The sequence below is a fragment of the Garra rufa genome, chromosome 10 (assembly GCF_049309525.1).
Source record: "Garra rufa chromosome 10, GarRuf1.0, whole genome shotgun sequence".
Lineage (NCBI taxonomy): Eukaryota > Metazoa > Chordata > Actinopteri > Cypriniformes > Cyprinidae > Garra > Garra rufa.
The window spans coordinates 22,288,204-22,310,036 of NC_133370.1; the positions used below are offsets into that span (position 1 = coordinate 22,288,204).

Here is a 21,833-nt window from a genome sequence, read left to right on the forward strand (position 1 = left end):
CCACACTGAATAAATCCTGTTTTGGAGTTTAACTCTTATAAAATAAAAAATAGGTTGCTCTGAGGTTAAAATACACTACCAGTCAAAGGGTTTTTAATGTTTTTTAAAGACATCTTACCTGCTACAGTACAGCAAATACAGTAAAATTGTTAAATATAAAAAATAACTGTTTTCTATTTGAATATATTTTAAAATATAATTTATTTCTGTGTTTAAAGCTAAATTTTCAGCATCATTATTATAGAAATTAATACTTTTATTTAACATGGATGATTTAAATTGATCAAAAGTAATAACAAATGCAAATATTTCTATTTCAGATAAATGCTGTTCTTCTGAACTTTCTGTTCATCAAAGAAACCTGAAAAAAATCTACTTAGCTGTTTTCAACTTAATAATAATAATAAATGTTTTTTGAGCAGCCAATCAGAATATTATAATGACTTCTGAAGAATCATGTGACTGGAGTAATGATGTTAAAAATTCAGCTTTGAAATCACAGGAATAAATTTTCTTTTTTTAATCAAATAGAAAGCAGTTATTTTAAATAGTAAAAATATTTCAAAATTGTACTGTTTTTTGCTGTACTTTGGATCAAATAAATGCATTCTATTAATCAAAAAACCCATAAATGTATCATGGTTTACACAAGAACATTAACACTAACTGTTTTTAACATTAATAATAATAATAACATTTCTTGAGCACCAGATCAGCATATTACAATGATTTCTGAATGATCATGTGAGTAATGATGCTGAAAATTCAGCTTTGCTACATTTTTAAAATATATAGAGTTTAAATTGTAATCATATTTTCATAATATTACTGTATTTTAATCATACATCCCGCTTGGGTAAGCACAAGAGTTTTCTGAAAACAGTACAAAAAAAAATCTTACTAACTCCAAATTTTTGAACAGTAATGTATAATCAATCTTTTTTATTAGTGAACAAATGACTATTGAAAGAATGTTTGCAAGTTCTGCGAACACAGTTTCTGACCTTGGGTGATGAAATCTTGACATACACCAGGATCGGGGCCAAGGAGGTCTTGCTTAGCTGGAGAGGATGGTTAATGGTGTCTGCATCCAGAACCACAAGCTGTAGACTGCGTGCTAACTCAAAAATCCTCTCAACCTCTCCTTGGATTTGGGCTGTAGGGGCAGATTAAGAAATAAATGAGACCAGTCAACCTGAAATCCTTATATATGACATCTTCAACAATATTATTCTATCATAGTGCAAATCTGCTGAAGTGTAGCCAAAAGCACTTAAAATGTAATGGGAAGCTTTTTATGTCCAATTCCTCTAATATATGTAGGAAGAATATCAAAAAAGATCAAGAGGAAACACTTTCTGCATGAAGCATATGTAAAAGGGTGAAAGTCCCATCTTCAAAACTAAACGCATTCCATACACAGGTCATGCAAAATGTCAATGAAAATAGAGATGATCAAATATGCTGACAGAACAGTTCCTTGTTCACAGGATGTAACAGAACAATGAAGGTTTAAAACTCGCTCTTTGCTCCAAAGTGAGCAAACTTTAATGATTAAAAAACAGGAGTTCAAAATCATCTGACATGTTGTTCAACATTATCTTAATCAGTTGTTTTATATTGTTTTCAAGTACAAATATCAAAACTTTCTTTTGTTCTTATTCTATTGGGAAATAGTTATTTTGTTAAAGGAGAAGTTCACTTTCAGAACAAAAATTTACAGATAATTTACTCACCCCCTTGTCATCAAAGATGTTCATGTCTTTCTTCAGAAAACATTTCAGGTTTTCTCTCCATATAGTGTACTTCTATGGTGCCTGGGAGTTTGAACTTACAAAATGCAGTTTAAATGAAGCTTCAAAGGCATCTAAATCCCAGCCGAGGAAGAAGGGTCTTATCTAGCGAAGCAATTATTTTCTAAACAAAAAATGGACAATTTATTTTTAACCTCAAATGTTCATCTTGTCTAGTTATGTGTGTACTCTGTGTATTCGGGTTCAATACAGCTAGGGTATGTCGAAAAATAACCCTAACCCATCTAATTTTCTCCTCCAACTTCAAAATCACCCTACATCGCTGCAGAAGTAGCGTACCGACCAAGCAGTGCGATATGACGATTTTTGATCTTGGGTGATTAAATTGTCTCCATGATCTGCTTTTGAATAAATATAGTAGTATTGTGTTACAGGGTGCCTTTGTCTCAATATACTGTACAACACAAAATACATTCACTCACGAGACACTGCACTTATATAGATGTGTGCAGCACAATTGTTATTTCTTTTAGAAAATAACTGATCAATTCGCTAGATAAGACCCTTCTTCCTTGGCTGGGATCATTTAGAGCCCTTTAAAGCTGCATTTAAATTGCATTTTGGAAGTTCAAACCCGGGGCACCATAGAAGTCCACTATATGGAGAGAAATCTTGAATTTTTTTCTTTACGACTAAAGAAAGAAAGACAAGGGGGTGAGTAAATTATATGTAATTTATTTTGTTCAGGAAGTGAACTTCTCCTTTAAGCTATAAATTAACAGATTCAGAAAAACAAGACAAAATGACTGATTAAGCAGCACAAAACTTATTCTTACATACACACTAAATACTTTGGCTTGCATCTGTTTGACCAACAAAATTATGCACAAATTATGAAGGTCAATAAAGACTTTGTGGTTATGGTGTCTAACACAAGCCGAAGCTTTAGAAGCAGTGACCTTCACTAAAAGTATCAGGGTACGTTGACACTTATAGTGTTCTCTATGAGGTAAAGCAGTTCTGATGACACCAACAGGAATGAGTTGGGGAACAGAGACAGGCTACTGCTGTTATACATACCCGCGGCATCTGAGGTAAGAGAGCAATGTGAGGGACAGAGTGGAGAAAACCAATCAGATCCCCTTAACAAAGCTAGCTACACACCTCAGATCCACACTTGGCGAGAAAACACACCCACTAATGTGAAATAGCCAGTGTTGGGAGTAACGCATTACAAAAGTAATATGTTACAGTAGTTTATTACTTTTTGCTGTAACGCGGTAATATAACGCATTACTAATACAATTTGGGTAATAATATTACTCGTTACAATCTCAGTAACGCAAGTTACATCAACATATTTTAACTCAACATTAATTTGTGAATTTAAAAAAGTCCACAAGTAAAATATTTTGTCTTCCTGTTGCTGGAATTCGATGGCTGAGATGACTGCAGAGACGGATTCTACATTTATGAGATGGACGCACTCCCGTTATGGAGAAACAGCACGAGTAACGTTAACTCCTAGAAACATCTAGACTGGTGCCAGTAACACTAAACTAATGATGAGAGCTGCGGAGTCGGAGAAGAGAAAAAATGACGGACGAGCGCATAAGCAACAAAAATTAAGCTAAAAATGACTAAATCTGTTTTTATTAAATCATAGTCCGCATATAAAATGAATACGCGAAATATATCAGATTTTCAAAAAGAAAAGACTGAGTGACATATGCTGCTGAGTTTGGTTCACTTTTGTGTGGAGTGGCGCTCTACGAAAGTTCACGGAAAGGAAACCAAGATGACAGAAATAAAAGTAAACACACTGCAGTTATAAATTATCTGTATGACCAAAAATGACGGAGTTATTCCGCTATTCGATTGCCCCGGCGCCTCACGCACACACAGCGTTGCAAAAGTTGCAGTCTGTTAATTATAAGAATAAAATACAGTCACTGGTCAAATGAAATAGTGCGTACTGCATAGTATCCGTGCCGTCAGCCTGAGCTCGGGCCAAACACATATTTGCTCATGTGAGGAGGATGTTTTATAAGCCCGTTAAGTACAAATCCTGGTTTACATAATAGTTTAGCATTCAAATACATCACGAATATGGACACATTTAATTGGATTGATGCAGAATGAGAGAGGTAGGCTGCACGAGAACAACACCGTTTGTTTTTAGTTTCGCTTTTACCCTCATTCGTTTTGGCTTGTTTAGCAACTTGTATTCTTCATTCTTGTTTTGTTCTGAAAACCATTTAAAATAGCCTATAGGCTATTCATTGTGTTTAATGATTGTACATTATAACACTTCACTTTATTTACCGGTGTTATTTCTGAAAGTATTAATGAGTTTTGTGCTTATCTGTGTTTAACCTAAACTACAACGTAACATTAATAGACATACCGGTAGGCCTACCTAAATATGTTTTTATAATTTTATGCTAGCTATCCTAAACTTAATGTATAATGAGCAGCTATAAACTTTTTTTTTGGCATTTTATAATCTGTGGATATTTTGATGAAAGTAACTCAACAGTAACTTAAAAGTAGTGTAACGCATTACAATTTAGAGACAGTAATATTGTAATATAACTAATTACTATTAAAAGACAGTAACTAGTAATATATAATGTATTACGTTTTGGAAGTAACTTGCACAACACTGGAAATAGCCAATTAATAATTACAATGAAAAGCAGTGGGAGTTTCTCTTTATAAGTGGGATCATTTTGCACATATATGCACATGTTTGGGTTCATTGACCAATAAATTCTTTCTAGACTCTGTCTGATTATGCATTAAATTGATTATTTAATATCTCAAGCCTGTACAGTTAGAATATATGTGACCCTGGACCACAAAACCAGTTGTTAGTAGCATTGGTATATTTGTAGCAGTAGCCAACAATACATTGTATGGGTCAAAATTATCGATTTTTCTTTTATGCCAAAAATCATTGGGATATTAAGTAAAGATCAAGTTCCATGAAGATATTTAGTAAATTTCCTACTGTAAATATATCAAAATGTAATTTTTGATTAGCAATATGCATTGCTAAGAACTTTATTTGGACAACTTTAAAGGCGATTTTCTCAATATTTAGATTTTTTTGCACACTTGGATTCCAGATTTTCAAATCGTTGTATCTCGACCAAATATTGTCCTGTCGTAATAAACCGTACATCAATGGAAAGCTTATTCATTCAGTTTTTGAATGTATAAATCATGTAAATTGTATAAATTGTGGTCCAAGGTCACATATAACGTAATTTGTATGGAATGGGATACAGACAGAAAAACATTAGGAAAAGAGCAAGTAGGCGTTACCTAAACTGGAGCGGGTGTTGGAGCGATCCATTATGGCGTGCTTGCTGGGGTTGTTGAGGATCGATCGCTTGGCAAGTGCAATATCTGCCGTCACCCGGGTGATAGTAATTCTAGCAATGGATTCACATATTAGAAAAGTCACAACACTCTATATGACTACATACAATTATTATTATTATATAAAATGTCCTTTTGTCGAGAGTCCATTAAAGGATTATTTCTCCCAAATGTCATCAAAGATGTTCATGTCTTTCTTTCTTCAGTCAAAAAGAAAAGTTTTTGATGAACACATTCCAGATTTTTTCTCCATGCAGCTTCAAATAACTCTACATCCCAGCTGAGGAATACGAGTATTATCTAGCAAAACAATGGTCATTTTCTAAAAATAAAGAAAATCAATTTATATACTCTTTAACCGCAAATGCCAGTCTTGCACTAGCTCTGCGATGCGCATGTGCGTTTTTGTAATCACGTTGGAAAAGTCACATGCAGTTCTGTCAGGACCACTATCGTCAAAATGATAGACATTTAGCATACAGTTTGGTTTGGCGGGATAGTTCTGTTCTGGATAAAATGTACGTAATGCTATTTTAAGTGTAACACATAATTTGAGATAAAAGGAGACTGGTTCACTGTGGAATATCAGAAAGCCAGGTCCTGACTGTCGCAAAAGGAGGAGTTGGGGATGGAGGAGGGCGGTTGCTCCTGAGCAAGCGAAAAAGCTACTGAATAGAGCTTATATAGGAATGCCGTGATAAGAGTAGCATGCTTACAGGTAGATGTGATCAGCTGAGAGTCAGCTGATGCAAGCTTGAATCACGTGACCTGCCAGAACTAACACTATAGGCATAATTTAGTTCTTTGTCTGTGTACTTCGGTTCAAAAATGCGGCGAAAAACATCTTATTTTCTCCTCCAACTTCACAATCATCCAAAATCTTTGTTTTGTAAAGAGCATTTGTCTTTCTTTGCACTTTCACTTTGTAAACACTGGGTCGGTACTTCCGCCTATACAAAGTATGAGGTCAAACTAATGCAAGACGAGCATTTGTGGATAAAAAGTATAAAAATTATTTTTTTTTAGAAAATGACCGATAGTTTCACTAGGTAAGACCTTTATTTTTTGGCTGGGATCATGTAGTGCCCTTTGAAGCTGCATTGAAACTGCAATTTGGACCTTCAACCTGTTGACCCCCACTGAAGTCCACTGGAGAAAAATCCTGGAATGTTTTCCTCAAAAACCTTAAATTCTTTTCGACCTAAGAAAGAAAGACATGAACATCTTGAACGACATAGGGGTGAGTAAATTATCAGGACATGTTTATTCTGGAACTGGTACCATACCTTCCTTCAAATCTGTGTTTTAAAAAATCAAAGAGAGCTTTTTGCATCATGTCTGTAACCTGTAAAAGTAAATAAAAGGGAGAAAACATGCAACTTAGTAATAGTACTTAATAGAAGAGTAGTTTCCGTTATGTACAGTAGAGGGCAGTGCATATTTGTACAGCATAAGAGAGCAAGAATAAAATCCTGAGGTTCTGCTATAAGAGACATCATACACAATTTAAAATATGAATGGTACTTTTTCGTGTTTTATTCTAAGAGTAATATATTTTCTGTTGTCAGCTATGACGCACTACAGCAAAAGATATAGAAATAGCTGACTTAAAACCATTTTTTCGCTGGTGAAAATACTAGTGTTCTAATAATTTTGTCTGATGAGCCACTGGATCCTTTAAAGCAGTAATGCTGAAGATCCTCAGAGAGGTTGGACTGTGAATGTCTGAACATTGCACTTATGGTGACAGCAGCAAATGGCCCTCACCTCATAGCCCTTAAGCGAAGGCCCCATGAGCACCACAGGACGCATGGAAGGCACAACATCATATGCAGCCAGTTGTTCTCCCTGCGATAAAGAAACTGGGTGAAAATATGTTTAAACCAACAGGCAATCTATAAATATATGAACATCAGTATCTGCTCACCGACTTCTTCTTTACTTGCTGAACTAAAGGATGAATTTAGAAAAATGTGTTAATTGCATGCAGATACATCAAATTATAACATTTATATTCCACATACATACTTTTTTTTTTACATGCTAATATACACTACTGGTCAAAAGTTTTTGAACAGTAAGATGTTTTTTTTAAAGAAGTCTCTTCCCATTTATTTGATCCGAAGTACAGCAAAAAAAAGTTTGAAATGTTTTACTATTTAAATAACTGTTTTCTATTTGAATGTTAAAATGTAATTTATTCCTGTGATTTCAAAACTGAATTTTTAGCATCATTACTTCAGTCACACAATCCTTCAGAAATCATTCTAATATTCTGATTTGCTGCTCAAAAAATATTTATTATTGATATTATTCTGTTGAAAACTTTTTCAGGTTTCTTTAATGAATAGAAATTTCAGAAGAAAATTTTTTGTAACATTATAAATGTCTTTATTATCACTTTTGATGACTTTAAAGCATCCTTGCTAAATAAAAGTATTCATTTTCTATAATGTCAGTAAAGCTTTTTAAATAGTATGATGTATAACGTTACAAAGCTTTTTACTTCAGATAAATCTTTGAATTGATCTTTGAATTTCTCTATTCATCAAAGAATCCTGAATTTTTTGTTTTGTTTACTGTTTTAAATATTTACAATAATAATAAATGTTTCTTGAACAGCAAATCAGCATATTAGAATGATTTCTGTAGGATCATTAGCTTTGATCACAGGAAAAAATTACACTTTAAAATGTATTCAAATAGAAAGCAGTTATTTTAAATAGTACAAATATTTCAGAATATTACTGCTTTTGCTGTTTTTTGGATCAAATAAATGCAGCCTTGGTGAGCAGAAGAGACTTCTTTAAAAAAACATTAAAAATCTGTTCAAAAAATTGACTGGTAATGTAGTTAAAATCAGAAATGTGTCTGATTAAAAAAAAATAACACAGATAATGATACATGAAGTGTAAGTGCACCTGTTGGTGGTGGAGCCGCTTTCTTTGCATTCATATCATCTTTGGCAGCACTAGCCGCTTTACTGTAACAAGAAAAAACATGCATTTTGTACATAATGAATGCTGCCGCAATTTATGCACATTTAAATGGCTGATTCATTCATGCAATAAGAGCACAAAGATTACAAAATGAAGACACCACACTGCATTATTAATGAGATTTGTTTACTTGGCCAGCGCTTTGGCGGCCTTCCTAGCCTGCACCTCTCTTCTGATCAGAATCGTCTCTAGGTTCACCGGGCTGGGGATAAAACCAACCTCTCCCCCTTCCTTTACAGGTCGTCCAATCCACCAGTCATTGTTAAATTTCTGTAAACAACAACATAATCAATATTTAATATTTAAATACCATCTTAATTGCAATTTGCAACTAGACAGATGTACTGTTATTTCCTCTACAGTTAAAAATCTGGGTGTTATATTAGACAGCAACCTGTCATTTGAAAATCATATTTCTCATGTTACAAAAACAGCATTCTTCCATCTTAGAAACATTGCTAAGCTACGGAACAAGTTACCTGTCTCTGATGCAGAAAAGTTAGTTCATGCATTCATGACGTCTAGACTGGACTATTGTAATGCACTACTAGGTGGTTGTCTGGCTTCTTCAATAAATAAGCTACAGGTAGTCCAAAATGCAGCTGCTAGAGTCCTTACCAGATCAAGAAAATATGATCATATTACCCCAATTATACGGTCTCTACACTGGCTACCTATTAGGTTCCGCATCACTTACAAAATATTACTTCTTACCTATAAGGCCCTTAATGGTTTAGCTCCTGCATACCTAACTAGTCTCCTACCACGCTACAATCCCTCACGCTCCCTAAGGTCGCAAAACTCTCGACTTTTAGTAGTACCTAAGATAGCAAAGTCCACTAAAGGAGGGAGAGCCTTTTCACATTTGGCTCCCAAACTCTGGAATAGCCTTCCTGATAACGTTTGGGGTTCAGACACACTCTGTATGTTTAAATCTAGATTAAAGACTCATCTCTTTAGCCAAGCATTCACATAATGTATCTCATAACGTTGTACTTCAGTTACATCTGATCAAATGCACATCAACATTCTTCAGGTTGGGCAAAACACATAATTTTTGCTTGGTTGGAACAGCAGCTACGCTAATTATTTCTCTATTTGTTTCTCTGTTTCTGCCACGGGATTTCCATCCCGTGGTAACTAGGAATTACACAAGATTCAGCCTAGATTCAGAAGAAGAGATGATGCCAACGCCTCAGAGGACCGCCGATGATGCCAGCCTTGAAACAACATACAGCACTACACCATTTTTCTACAAGTTTGATTGCAACACATAATCATTACTATTAGTGTTCATCATCTGTTTTTGATTACACCATTACTGTTTTTAATATTTATACCATATGTACATCGACTTAACATACAGTAGTCACCACTAATAAGCTACTAAATATATTGTAGTAGCCTACTTTTTTTTTGTACAGCTGCTTTGCAACGATTTGTATTGTGAAAAGCGCTATACAAATAAACTTGAATTGAATTGAATTGAATTGACTAAATTGACAATAATTTGATTTACACTGACCTCTTTGATATGTAGGAAGTCTTTAGCTTCAAAAGAAACCCCGTGCCCTGGAATGGGGACGTTGTCATCATCTGCAGGAGTGTAGGTGAAGTTTGTGCGCACAGCGAAAGCAACAGGCTTGAACTAAATAATCGCAACAAAAATGAAAGATTGAAAACACTACATTTTGATAACAAAACATACTAAATGTGACACTCTTCCATTAGAAACCTTTGTGAGCACATAAACTGCTACATGTGTTTCTAGAGATGTAAACACAATCTCAATCTCAATTCTCCCATGTATGGTGAGAATATTTGCAAATTTGTCCATGAGGTTGTGTATGAGTGAATGACAGCAGACAGATACTTTGAGGAGAGTGCAGGAACCACTGCTGATTTGAGCAACGGCACATGTGCTGCATTGCCCCAGGCAAGTTACTAATAATAGCTTTCATTCATTTACCTTCAAACCAATTGCATTGCACAAGTTCATTCTCATAGAGCGCCATATCAGTGCAGTAAAGAGTAATGCTGTGTAATGGTAGTTACATGAGGCTTGAGGACAGTGCAGGTTTAAATACATATGATGCGAATGAATGCACATGAGGCTGTGGTAATTGAATCTGCAAAGACCTAAAACTTGTCCTTCAAGTGGTGTAAAATTTGCATGGATAATTTATATGGAGTGCAGCAAGGTAAGCTGCATGTGATCTTGTGATTAAAGTTAATTCATACATATTTACACTACCAGTCAAAAGTTTTTGAACAGTAAGATTTTTAATTTTAATGTTAATGTTTTTGTAAAGAAGTCTTTTCTGCTCACCAAACCTGCATTTATTTGATCCATACTACAACAGAAACAGTCCAATTTTGAAATATACTAATTTACTAACTGTTTTCTATTTGAATATATGTTAAAATGTAATTTATTCCTGTGATTTAAAAGCTGAATTTTTAGCATCATTACTCTGGTCACATGATCCTTTAGAAATCATTTTAATATTCTGATTTGCTGCTCAAGAAATTATTATTATTATTATGCTGAAAACAGATGAGTAGAATTTTTTCAGGTTTCTTTGATAAATACAGAAGAACAGCATTTATCTGAAATAGAAATCTTTTGTAACATTATAAATGTCTTTATCATCCCTTTTGATTAATTTAAAGCATCTTTGATTGATAAATGTATTCATTTCTATTATTGCTTTCCCAAAGAAATTGCTGATAAATGATCTTTAAAAAAAAATTGCATATTAGAATGATTTCTAAAGGATCACGTGACACTGAAGACTGGAGTAATGATGCTGAACATTTTTTGCTTTGATCACAGGAATAAATTAGATTTTAAAATATATTCAAATAGAAAGCTGTTATTTTAAATAGAAAATGTTTAATTATGCTTTTGATGTATTTTAGATTAAATAAATGCAGGCTTGGTGAGCAGAAGAGACTTCTTTAAAAACATTAAAGATATGTACAATATTTTGGAAACTCATTTTGATTTGATAAACCTATAAAACAAAAAAAAAATTAAGAAATCTAGGGTTTGAAAGGTTACAGTAGTCACAATCCCATTCATTCATTCATTGAATGCCTCACGTTTTTACATCTGATATATGTTTAAAAAATGTGATTTACTTGAGCCTTACAAAGACAAAAAGTTTGGAAACATTAGCTTACTTTAGACTACAATGTATAACTTCCAAGTCTCCATATTTTACAATACTGTAATCTTTTTGTTCCCAATTAATTATTGTATTATAATTTGATATTTGATTTAAAAGTCAAAAGTCAAATTTCAGCACAATGGTAGTCTATCATAAACTCCCAATCGTTTTTCAACACTAATCAATGGCAAATTTCCTACCACAAAATAATGTCTAAAATGTTTTTAACACAGTCATTTAAAGCATAAAGCAGTTATGATATTTAATCTTCTTTATGACCTTATTGACAATTGATTGTACATTTACAGTTAAAAAGGACAAAATAATCAAAAGCTCATGCTTTTTTATTGAATTTACATTTTTTTAAGGTATAGTTCACCCAAAAATAAAAATTATGTCATTAATTACTCACACTCATGTCGTTCCAAACCCGTAAGACCTTTGTTTATCTTCAGAACACAAATTAAGATATTTTTTATGAAATCCGAGAGCTTTCTGACCCTGAATAGACAGCAACACAACTGAAACGTTCAAAGCCCAAGAACATCGACAAAATAGTCCATGTGACATCAGTGGTTCAACTGTAATTGTATTAAATTACAAGAATACTTTTTATGCGCAAAAAAAAAGACTATTTGTCAGTGTTCTGAGTATCTTTCTGGACCTTGAACGTCGAAGGACCCTTGCTGTCTATGGAGGGTCAGAAACTTTTTATCAAAAGTATTTTAATTTGTGTTCCAAAGACGAACGAAGGTCTTACAGGATTGGAACGACACAAGGGTGAGTAATTAATGACAGAATTTTCATTTTTGAGTGAACTAACCCTTTAAAAATTTAAGCAAATTACCAAAGCCTTAAAAAAAGGAAAAATTAGCTTACTGTATTTCACAACTTCTTAAAAAAAAAAATCATCCAAGTTTCCATATTTAAAAATACAGCCTGAGTCATAGCACAATAATAACTAAATCTTATAATAAGTAATCGTTTTATCCTATTAATTTATAGTATTATAATTTAGCATATAATTAAAAGAAAGTCAAATGTCGACACAATGGCAGTCTAGCTGCTTATAGCCTAGTTTTAAAAGGCGATTCTCTGTGGGAGATGGTGGACTGAAGCAGGACGTGATGCTGTCTGCTCAGTACCTTAATTAAAAAGGACCTCAGGGAGTTCACTGACACAGACAGGGGGGTTTCATTCAGTTTTTAAAGCCGAGCGAAACTGGACTCTGTAAAGAGCCGGTGATAAAACACCAAGCGTTTGTTGTTGCTCATTCATGGTTTGCCACGATGCTTCTTATCTGTTTTTGGACTGTGTAAAGGAACAGGATAAAAGGTAATTGTACCTATCATTTGTCAGTTGCGTGTAGAGCATTGATTTTGTAGAGTACAAGATTTAACAGTGATGTGCTGTTTCAAACGAGGCATTTGGTAATTAGCTTTTTGACACAGCTACCTTGTTACTTTGACAGAGGGAAAAAGCGCTGTGCAAAATTTATGAGCACATCTAAAGCTGTGATATATTTCGGTCCTTGTGGCCAACGTCACTAGTAGCAGGAACGGGCAGCTGAAAGAATTATGGAGTTGCAATCTACCTTGGCCTTATCCAACTGGACTTGGGCATTCTTCTCCTTCTCCTCAGTGGCCCCTGAGTCCTGACGGTCCGCCGAACCCTGCCACAGTCAAACAAAAGTACCAGCATTATTATAGCACCCAGACTCATTCTCTTTCACAAGGCATTTCTGTGTCAGTGTTGAAACTATGCTGTCTTTGAATAAAATAAAATATATATATTTATATATAAATAAAGGTAATTTATCCTAACCAGGTCCAAAGATCTTCTTACGGTATCATAAAATCCTTAAACAAGGCATATGCATTAATGTGTTTTTTTAGTAGAGATCACTCCGCTATATAATGACAGTGTCATCCAAGTCACAAATGATCCCGAGCTTTCTCCTTCAGGGCTCCTTCATCAAATTTTATTACCAATTCCTCACAAAGGGCAGTGTTCAAAGTCACACAGAGAATTTCTCAGCAATATCAAGCAATAAGAACTCAAAGTAAAACCATTTAGCTCTGTCAAATTGAGCTTGTAAATTGATATGAGCATAATGCTCCCTATCATTTTTCAACACTAATCTATGGCAAAGGGCCACCGCAAAACAAAGACTGCGTTTATAAAATTCCATAACAGTGTTCGTAATGTTTTCGACCCGGTGATGTGAAAAGCAGTTATGATATTAAATCTTCTATATGACCTGCTGAAGAATTTGATATTAGATATATACGCTATATATTACCTGGCACCTTCACAATCTTTTAAGGAGAAAAAAACCTATAGAATTTAAGCCCTTGCACTGCCAAAAACAAGAAAGAAAAAAATCTGGCCTGCTTCTTCCTTTTCTTATTCAGTATTTTTCTTAAAGTAAACACTGCAGAAAATATGACTCAATCAAAACAATTATATTAAACATACATAATTTTATCATATTTATTTGATTTACATCGAGTGGGCGGTTTGACCAAAAATCTGTATCATATTTTTTTTTTCTTTAGGATTCTGGCGGTTTAATGGTTTATCACGGGTTTTCCCTGACTGTGCCTTTATATCAATCAGTATGCATGAACCAGTTGCAGGAGCACTGCATTTTAATCATTTTAATCCAAACAAACATGTTACATATACTACATAAAATATATGCTACAGAAAAAAAAATCTGAACAAAACAAAAACAGCAGATGGGTTGAATCAGAGCGCAAATTCACTCTCTGACAGCAGATGGCACTTATGGAACAGCAGTGATACAGCGTTTCTTTGGTTACCACTGTAAACAAAGCAGCACTGCACTTTTAGGTACTACATTTATATGCATTATACAGAGGTAAGATGAAAAGATATTTTTTATATTTATTTATTTATATGTATATTTTCGTTGTCTGGCGATTTGGAATTTCGGTATATTAGCACCGTTTGTTGTTTTCTCGTGGCATCTGATAGAGCGTTTGGACATAGAAGCCATGACACATGAAATCAGACTTAACAAGCGAATTAGTTCTAAAAGTTTTCCAACTATTAGTCAGAAGTGTATGTAGACCTCCTTTTTGCATAATTCAAACCAGTTTACTGTTTGAACTGGTATATCACCCAGCACTACTAGGTCCACTGAAGTACTTTAAAATATGCAGCGTTATTCTATTTGTTGAAGCAATTTCAACTAAAACAGGAAGACAGGGTGGGACATATCTAGTCCCGCCCACTTTTTAAAATGTCCAATAGCGTTTCGTTTATATCACAACTTTGAGCCATTTAACTCGGTAAAGCTGCATTTGACAGCGTATGACAGCCACAATCTCATACTACTATAAAAATAGCATTATGTGTAGAATTCAAATGGGTCCGATATGCAGGGTGCGATTTGTGAAAAAAGCAAAGGGGGGAGGTAGACCAAATTGTTAGTGTAATTTGTTAACATTATATGTGTCACGTCATGAAATATTTTATTACGACGGAAACTGTCTAACCTAATCACAATTTAACACAAAAACATTGTAATGTTATTAATTGTAATGCTTTAATTTCAAACAACAAATGAAATTATATATCCTACAGAAAGTGAGCAAAGTATCAAAGAAATCTTTTGAAACTCAGTTAACCACTGTGTCGCAAAATGATTCTGTGCTCCAATCAGATCATGAATTTGATTCAGAAGAGGACTTCAATGCGCGTATTGTGAATCTTTTGATTCAAAACGGAACTTCAAAGCGCATATGGCGAATCATTTGATTCAAAACGGGACTTCAATGCGTGTACCGTGAATCATTTGATTCAAAATGGAACTTCAGAGCGCATATGGTGAATCATTTGATTTAAAACGGGACTTCAATGTGCGTATCGTGAATCATTTGATTCAAAGCGGAACTTCAAAGCGCATATGGCTTATCATTTGATTCAAAACGGAACTTCAAAGCACATATGGTGAATCATTTGATTCAAAACGGGACTTCAATGTGCGTATCGTGATTCATTTGATTCAAAGCGGAACTTCAAAGCACATATGGCTTATCATTTGATTTAAAACGGAACTTCAATGCGCGTATCGTGAATCATTTGATTCAAAACGGAACTTCAAAGCACATATGGCGAATCATTTGATTCAAAACGGAACTTCAAAGCACATATGGCGAATCATTTGATTCAAAACGCAACTTCAAAGCACATATGGCGAATCATTTGATTCAAAACGCAACTTCAAAGCACATATGGCGAATCATTTGATTCAAAACGGAACTTCAAAGCGCATATGGCGAATCATTTGATTCAAAACGCAACTTCAAAGCGCATATGGTGAATCATTTGATTCAAAACGCAACTTCAAAGCGCATATGGCGAATCATTTGATTCAAAACGGAACTTCAAAGCGCATATGGCGAATCATTTGATTCAAAACGGAACTTCAAAGCGCATATGGCGAATCATTTGATTCAAAACGGGACTTCAATGTGTGTATCGTGATTAATTTGATTCAAAATGGAACTTCAAAGCGCATATGGTGAATCATTTGATTCAAAACGCAACTTCAAAGTGCATATGGTGAATCATTTGATTCAAAGCGGGACTTCAATGTGTGTATCGTGATTAATTTGATTCAAAACGGAACTTCAAAGCGCATATGGTGAATCATTTGATTCAAAACGCAACTTCAAAGTGCATATGGTGAATCATTTGATTCAAAACGCAACTTCAAAGTGCATATGGTGAATCATTTGAGTCAAAACGCAACTTCAAAGCGCATATGGCGAATCATTTGATTCAAAACGCAACTTCAAAGCGCATATGGTGAATCATTTGATTCAAAACGGGATTTCAATGCGTGTATCGTGAATCATTTGATTCAAAACGGAACTTCAAAGCGCATATGGTGAATCATTTGATTTAAAACGGGACTTCAATGTGCGTATCGTGAATCATTTGATTCACAGCGGAACTTCAAAGCGCATATGGCGAATCATTTGATTCAAAACGGAACTTCAAAGCGCATATGGCGAATCATTTGATTCAAAACGGAACTTCAAAGCGCATATGGCGAATCATTTGATTCAAAACGGGACTTCAATGTGTGTATCGTGATTAATTTGATTCAAAATGGAACTTCAAAGCGCATATGGTGAATCATTTGATTCAAAACGCAACTTCAAAGTGCATATGGTGAATCATTTGATTCAAAGCGGGACTTCAATGTGTGTATCGTGATTAATTTGATTCAAAACGGAACTTCAAAGCGCATATGGTGAATCATTTGATTCAAAACGCAACTTCAAAGTGCATATGGTGAATCATTTGATTCAAAACGCAACTTCAAAGTGCATATGGTGAATCATTTGATTCAAAACGCAACTTCAAAGTGCATATGGCGAATCATTTGATTCAAAACGCAACTTCAAAGCGCATATGGTGAATCATTTGATTCAAAACGGGATTTCAATGCGTGTATCGTGAATCATTTGATTCAAAACGGAACTTCAAAGCGCATATGGTGAATCATTTGATTTAAAACGGGACTTCAATGTGCGTATCGTGAATCATTTGATTCACAGCGGAACTTCAAAGCGCATATGGCGAATCATTTGATTCAAAACGGGACTTTAATGCGCGTATCGTGAATCATTTGATTCAAAACGGAACTTCAAAGCTCATATGGCGAATCATTTGATTCAAAACGGGACTTCAATGCGCGTATTGTGAATCATTTGATTCAAAATGGAACTTCAAAGCTCATATGGAGAATCATTTGATTCAAAACGCAACTTCAAAGCTCATATGGCGAATCATTTAATTCAAAACGCAACTTCAAAGCGCATATGGCGAATCATTTGATCTAGATCGGGACGTAGGAGCAGCTTCGCAGCTTTGTGTCTCTGGACTGGAGCAGTGTGCCCGCTGCAGTGGTTTGTGTGAAACAGTGTGAAACCAGACTTTTTCACCCCAATGGAAAGAGTATTTACACTGTACAAATCGTTCCCTATCCTCCTATCGTTCCCTATGCATCCCCCATTGAGCGTACAGAAAATACCAACTCTGTGAACAAGTGACTAATTGGTAAGATGCTTCGTATTCTAGAGAGCATTCGAATGGACAGAAAGTTTGATGAGAAGCTGAAGAGCAGGGTGATGACATCAAAATTGTTCATCCATATTGGCAGAAGTAAGAGACTGTACGTTTTGAATGCTTATATCTTGTTAAAGCAAATTTTTGCATTGTTTTGAAATACACTAGCTTATAAATAACCAAAGATATTCATACTAAAAGTCAAAAACCATTTTGAAGAAGAAGTTCTGACCTTTGTCACAAACAGACTTCCTCGTTGCCTTTTTCCCTATCACACTTTAGAAATCATAAGAAATTATATATCAGTTGAAAACTTAAAATATCAAAATTCATCCTTTGAAAGCCATTTTAAAATCAGACAATGAATTTACATGGAAAATGTTCATCAAAGTCATATTACAAAATGTTTTCATTCATGAATTAAAAAAAAAAAAAGTTTGAATTCTTCATTTTCACATCTCACCCAAATGGGAGTGACAGTTAAGAGGTTAAAGCAAAATACATACTCTGAAAACATCTTAATATACCACAAAATTATGATTCTCAAGTAAATTTATCTTAATATTGGATGAAAATATAGACAATTTACTAGAATACTGAAAAAAATACAGAAATCATTTATTCCAGAAAATCAACAGTCCAGTTAACCTCACTACATATATGCAGTTTAGCCGTCAACTTTCATATCTAATATTCAGTCCATTTCTAGTTTAAGATTCCAAATTTTCAAAGTGTAACAGTTTCACAATGTCACAGCATGATGACTGAAATACACCCTCACACTAGCACAGTCTCTCCCAAAGGCACACCTACACATGCTCACATGCACACCAACACGCTGACAGGAATGGCACAGTGACAAGCCCCTCAAGAGACACTGGTGGCACGCAGCCTGACAACATCATACTGACCTTAATATAAGGCTGATAACCTTGCTAACAAGACCAGCACTATATGTTGCGTTTTTGCACTTCATCAGCACTAAACCAGCAAGAACCAGCCTGAACTTCATCAGCGGAAAAAAGGACCAAATTAGATTGCACATGAAATCATCACATCAAAGCAAAATTGTATTTAAAGTTGCAAATGCTGTAAATGTTTCAGAAAGTCTGTCAAGAAAGTCAATGTGAGCTTGAATGTTATTATTAATAAATATTGTGCTCACAAGTGTTTAAAATAAACAGGACTACCGCAATACCATTGGATAAACTGACTCAAGGGCATGCAGTAAACACAACATAGTTTGCGTTGGAAGAAATGAGGCTAATTAGCAGAGAAGGTGGTGAAACGAGATTGAGAATAGGAGTGAATAAAATAAGGAATTAGAGGAGACCGGGATAATTGGAGGGTGGGGAGTGGAGGGGGCTTTTCCCATAGGCACAGTCATGTAGAGGTGCTTGCTTTTGTTTACTCATGTCTGCCATAGACATCTGTTCACTCAGTGCCGCCTCTCCTGCAAGTCAATGTCACGGAGAGAGCAGTACAAAACGCTCCTGAATTATTAACCAATGCCACGCTCACCAAGATGCTCTTCAAACCACTGAGTTTTGTGGGGATTTAGATCATTTATATTCTCATTCTTACATGTATTGAAGAGTAAAGCCTCTGTATAGTGCTCAAAGGGAGTAGCTGATTTTTTTGAGTCATTGATCTGGCGTCTCCTCCCACTGTTTCCTATCCAGTCATTGTTCAAAGTACTATGCAATGCAAAACTTCAACAAAGGCAACTAGAGGTAAATCCTATGTAGCGCTTGTTTTTGTTACACCAAACACTGGACTTCAATGTTCCTTCATCTTCACAGATACATTACTGATGGGTTTGTCATTGACTTACTAGTCCAAACCCAATTAACAAATCACAAAGTGAGCATCGGATATCATATTGAAATCCCCTTGATGATCAATCTGACCTACAGTGGTGTGAAAAATATTTCATGATATTCCTCTTTGGAGAACTGTTGTAATGGACAGCATGACAATGGAGGTGATCCAAGTGCAAGCTTCATCGAAGAGTGTATTCAAAAAAGGCAGGATCAAACACCAGCTAACAACAATGTCACAGGACAAGACAAAAGAGTAATCCAATAAACAGGCAATGGTCAGGGCAGGAAGCAAACGATCTGAAATCAGGGTACAATCCAAAGTCTAAAAACACAAAGACAAGGCAAGGAAGCAAGAAAACACTTAAAAACACAACCCAGGCTCATTTAAATATTTGCCTTTTACATACATTTCTGCAACACCGTAATTACGTACCTTACTGCAGGTTTCGCGGCAGTTTCAAGTTAAATGTTCAGAGAGTGGTGTTAAAAAAACACAAAAGTGTTGGAGATCCCCTCGTGTTGGAAATATCCCCTACACCAAACCCAACCCTAAATCTAACCGATAGTGTTAACAAATGCAAAAGTTCAATAAAAATGCAACTTTCTTATGTGGATTTGAGCTGTTTTGTCGAACCATAGTTTCACAGGGTTTATACCAGAGCTCTTCATCACTCAAGCGCAACACCGTATTGCGTGAGCTACTGAGCAAACCTACTGAATTAGAAAACTCACACATATGAAGCTGTATATGTGACAACAACGTTCAAAGTATTTGTTTTCAAATCACGCATGATGTTAAAGTTGTTTTGAAGCCACAATAAAATATTCTTCATGTAATTGTGTGAAAATTAGGCTTTATTAATCAAAACTGTGAGTAAATCATACTTTGTGTGAAAAGGAATAAAAGCTGTCAGAGTTTTACTGCTGCTAATTTCAACTGAAAACTGTAGTGATTCGTACATATAGGTACATTTTTTCAGTTTTGCAGAAATGTATATAGAGGCACACATTTCCAATGAGCCTATGTGTGCAAATGACTGGGTTGGAGTGCCCTCTAGAGGAGCTCATGGGCACTCAACTATATGACTGCAAAAAAACAAACAAAAAGCTAATCAAACATGTAATATTGCACAAAGGGAGCCTAGTAAAGACAGGCTGCATTATTTCAATGTCCCATTTTAGTGCATTTTATAACAATTTTGCTCTTAACGCAAAAGAAATAATTACATAAACCTAAAAAAAAATCAAAAAAGGTGACTGAGACTTATTCATTTTGAGACTTTTTTTCTTGCAATTGACCTTTCGCAAACAGCTTGATTGACAGGCGTTCTGACCAATCACACTGCAGAATCCGCCATTCTGTCCGATAAACAAATCAGTCAGGAGAGTAGGTTAATTTCGGTGGACTTAAACTTTAAACATATAGGCCCGGTTTCACAGACAGGGTTTAGATTAAGCCAGGATTATGGCCATACGGCCCTCCAAAGGCAAAGCGCAGTAATTACACATTTGGTCAAAATTGAGTTAAGGCTTAAAATGGGCTTTGTGACAATTGTTTTGTCTTGTGGCAAAGTCTCCTGGTTCAATTTTGTCCCGTTTCAGAGAAACGAGAGTGTCAAAATTGCAGTAACTACAATATCCAAATTAATACCAAGGCAAACCGCAGTAAGTGATGTTACTGCATTCTAGCTTTGTTTTCCCGGCTTTGACACTGCATCTGCAGTCTGCCGTTACACAATATCCAAAGACGGGTAAGGAAGATAGCAAAATATTAACTCCTAGCAAGGCAAATGACAGCTTTATAATCATTTTAAATGAACTAGCCAGCCACTAGAAAATTAAACAAGCATTTTAGCCTACCTGCTCTGCTCCATTGAAGGAAATTATCCACTCTGACAATGTAATGATAATCCGATTTATAATTGCGATAATGTTTTTTGATTTGGACATCTCTCCATGTTTCAGGCAGCTGATCCAATTGTAGTGACAGTGGTTACTCCTTTAAAAGTTTTTTTTTTTTGGTTTGTTGTTTTTCTTTTGTTATATTGTGTGAATATTTTTCAGCTATCGTTTTAAAGCAACCTAGGTCTGTAATGAATTCCTTTTTAAATAAAATGAGCAAAACACTCTCTGTTTAAAAAGGAGCAGATAACTCTTTATATTGAGGCTTACCACTGAGCAATTGTAACATTCACAGCATGCAAACATCAATAAAACTATTAAAGTTATTAAAAACAATCAACACGTACTAAGAAACACAAGAAAGTTGAATGAACACATTTAGATTGTAGATACTGCACTGTGCTTTTGCAATAGTGTTTTAGTTTTTTCAGGTCATTCAAAGGCAGAGTGCAGTATCTGCATTTTGGTGGTCAAAGGTCACATCAGTTGTCATGGTTTTTATCTATAAAAATTTCTTCCTAAGAAGGCATTACATGAATGCATTACCATTATCTACCCACAACATGTTTGACTGACTGGTGTAAAAACTTTAAAGGCATTTTTCTCAGTTTCAGTGTTGGCGTAGTTACTGCACTTTGCCTTTGTAGGGCAGCATAGTTCAATCAAGACATTTTTAGTAATTTTTAA

General features: G+C 35.0%; 1 protein-coding gene across 3 annotated transcripts in view; it reads right to left on the reverse strand.

Annotated features, from left to right (window-relative positions):
• cacnb2b (calcium channel, voltage-dependent, beta 2b) overlaps positions 1 to 21,833 on the reverse strand; it is a 58,493-nt gene that overhangs the window by 11,084 nt on the left and 25,576 nt on the right. For all 3 annotated transcript variants that reach the window (XM_073849647.1, XM_073849648.1, XM_073849649.1), the window contains exons 2-10: positions 12,908 to 12,985; positions 9,666 to 9,788; positions 8,271 to 8,410; positions 8,063 to 8,124; positions 7,069 to 7,091; positions 6,909 to 6,989; positions 6,428 to 6,486; positions 5,085 to 5,194; positions 1,005 to 1,156 (exon numbers count right to left, since the gene is read on the reverse strand). In XM_073849647.1, the coding sequence (XP_073705748.1) occupies positions 1,005 to 1,156; positions 5,085 to 5,194; positions 6,428 to 6,486; positions 6,909 to 6,989; positions 7,069 to 7,091; positions 8,063 to 8,124; positions 8,271 to 8,410; positions 9,666 to 9,788; positions 12,908 to 12,985 (828 nt within the window). The remainder of the gene's footprint in view (positions 1 to 1,004; positions 1,157 to 5,084; positions 5,195 to 6,427; positions 6,487 to 6,908; positions 6,990 to 7,068; positions 7,092 to 8,062; positions 8,125 to 8,270; positions 8,411 to 9,665; positions 9,789 to 12,907; positions 12,986 to 21,833) is intronic.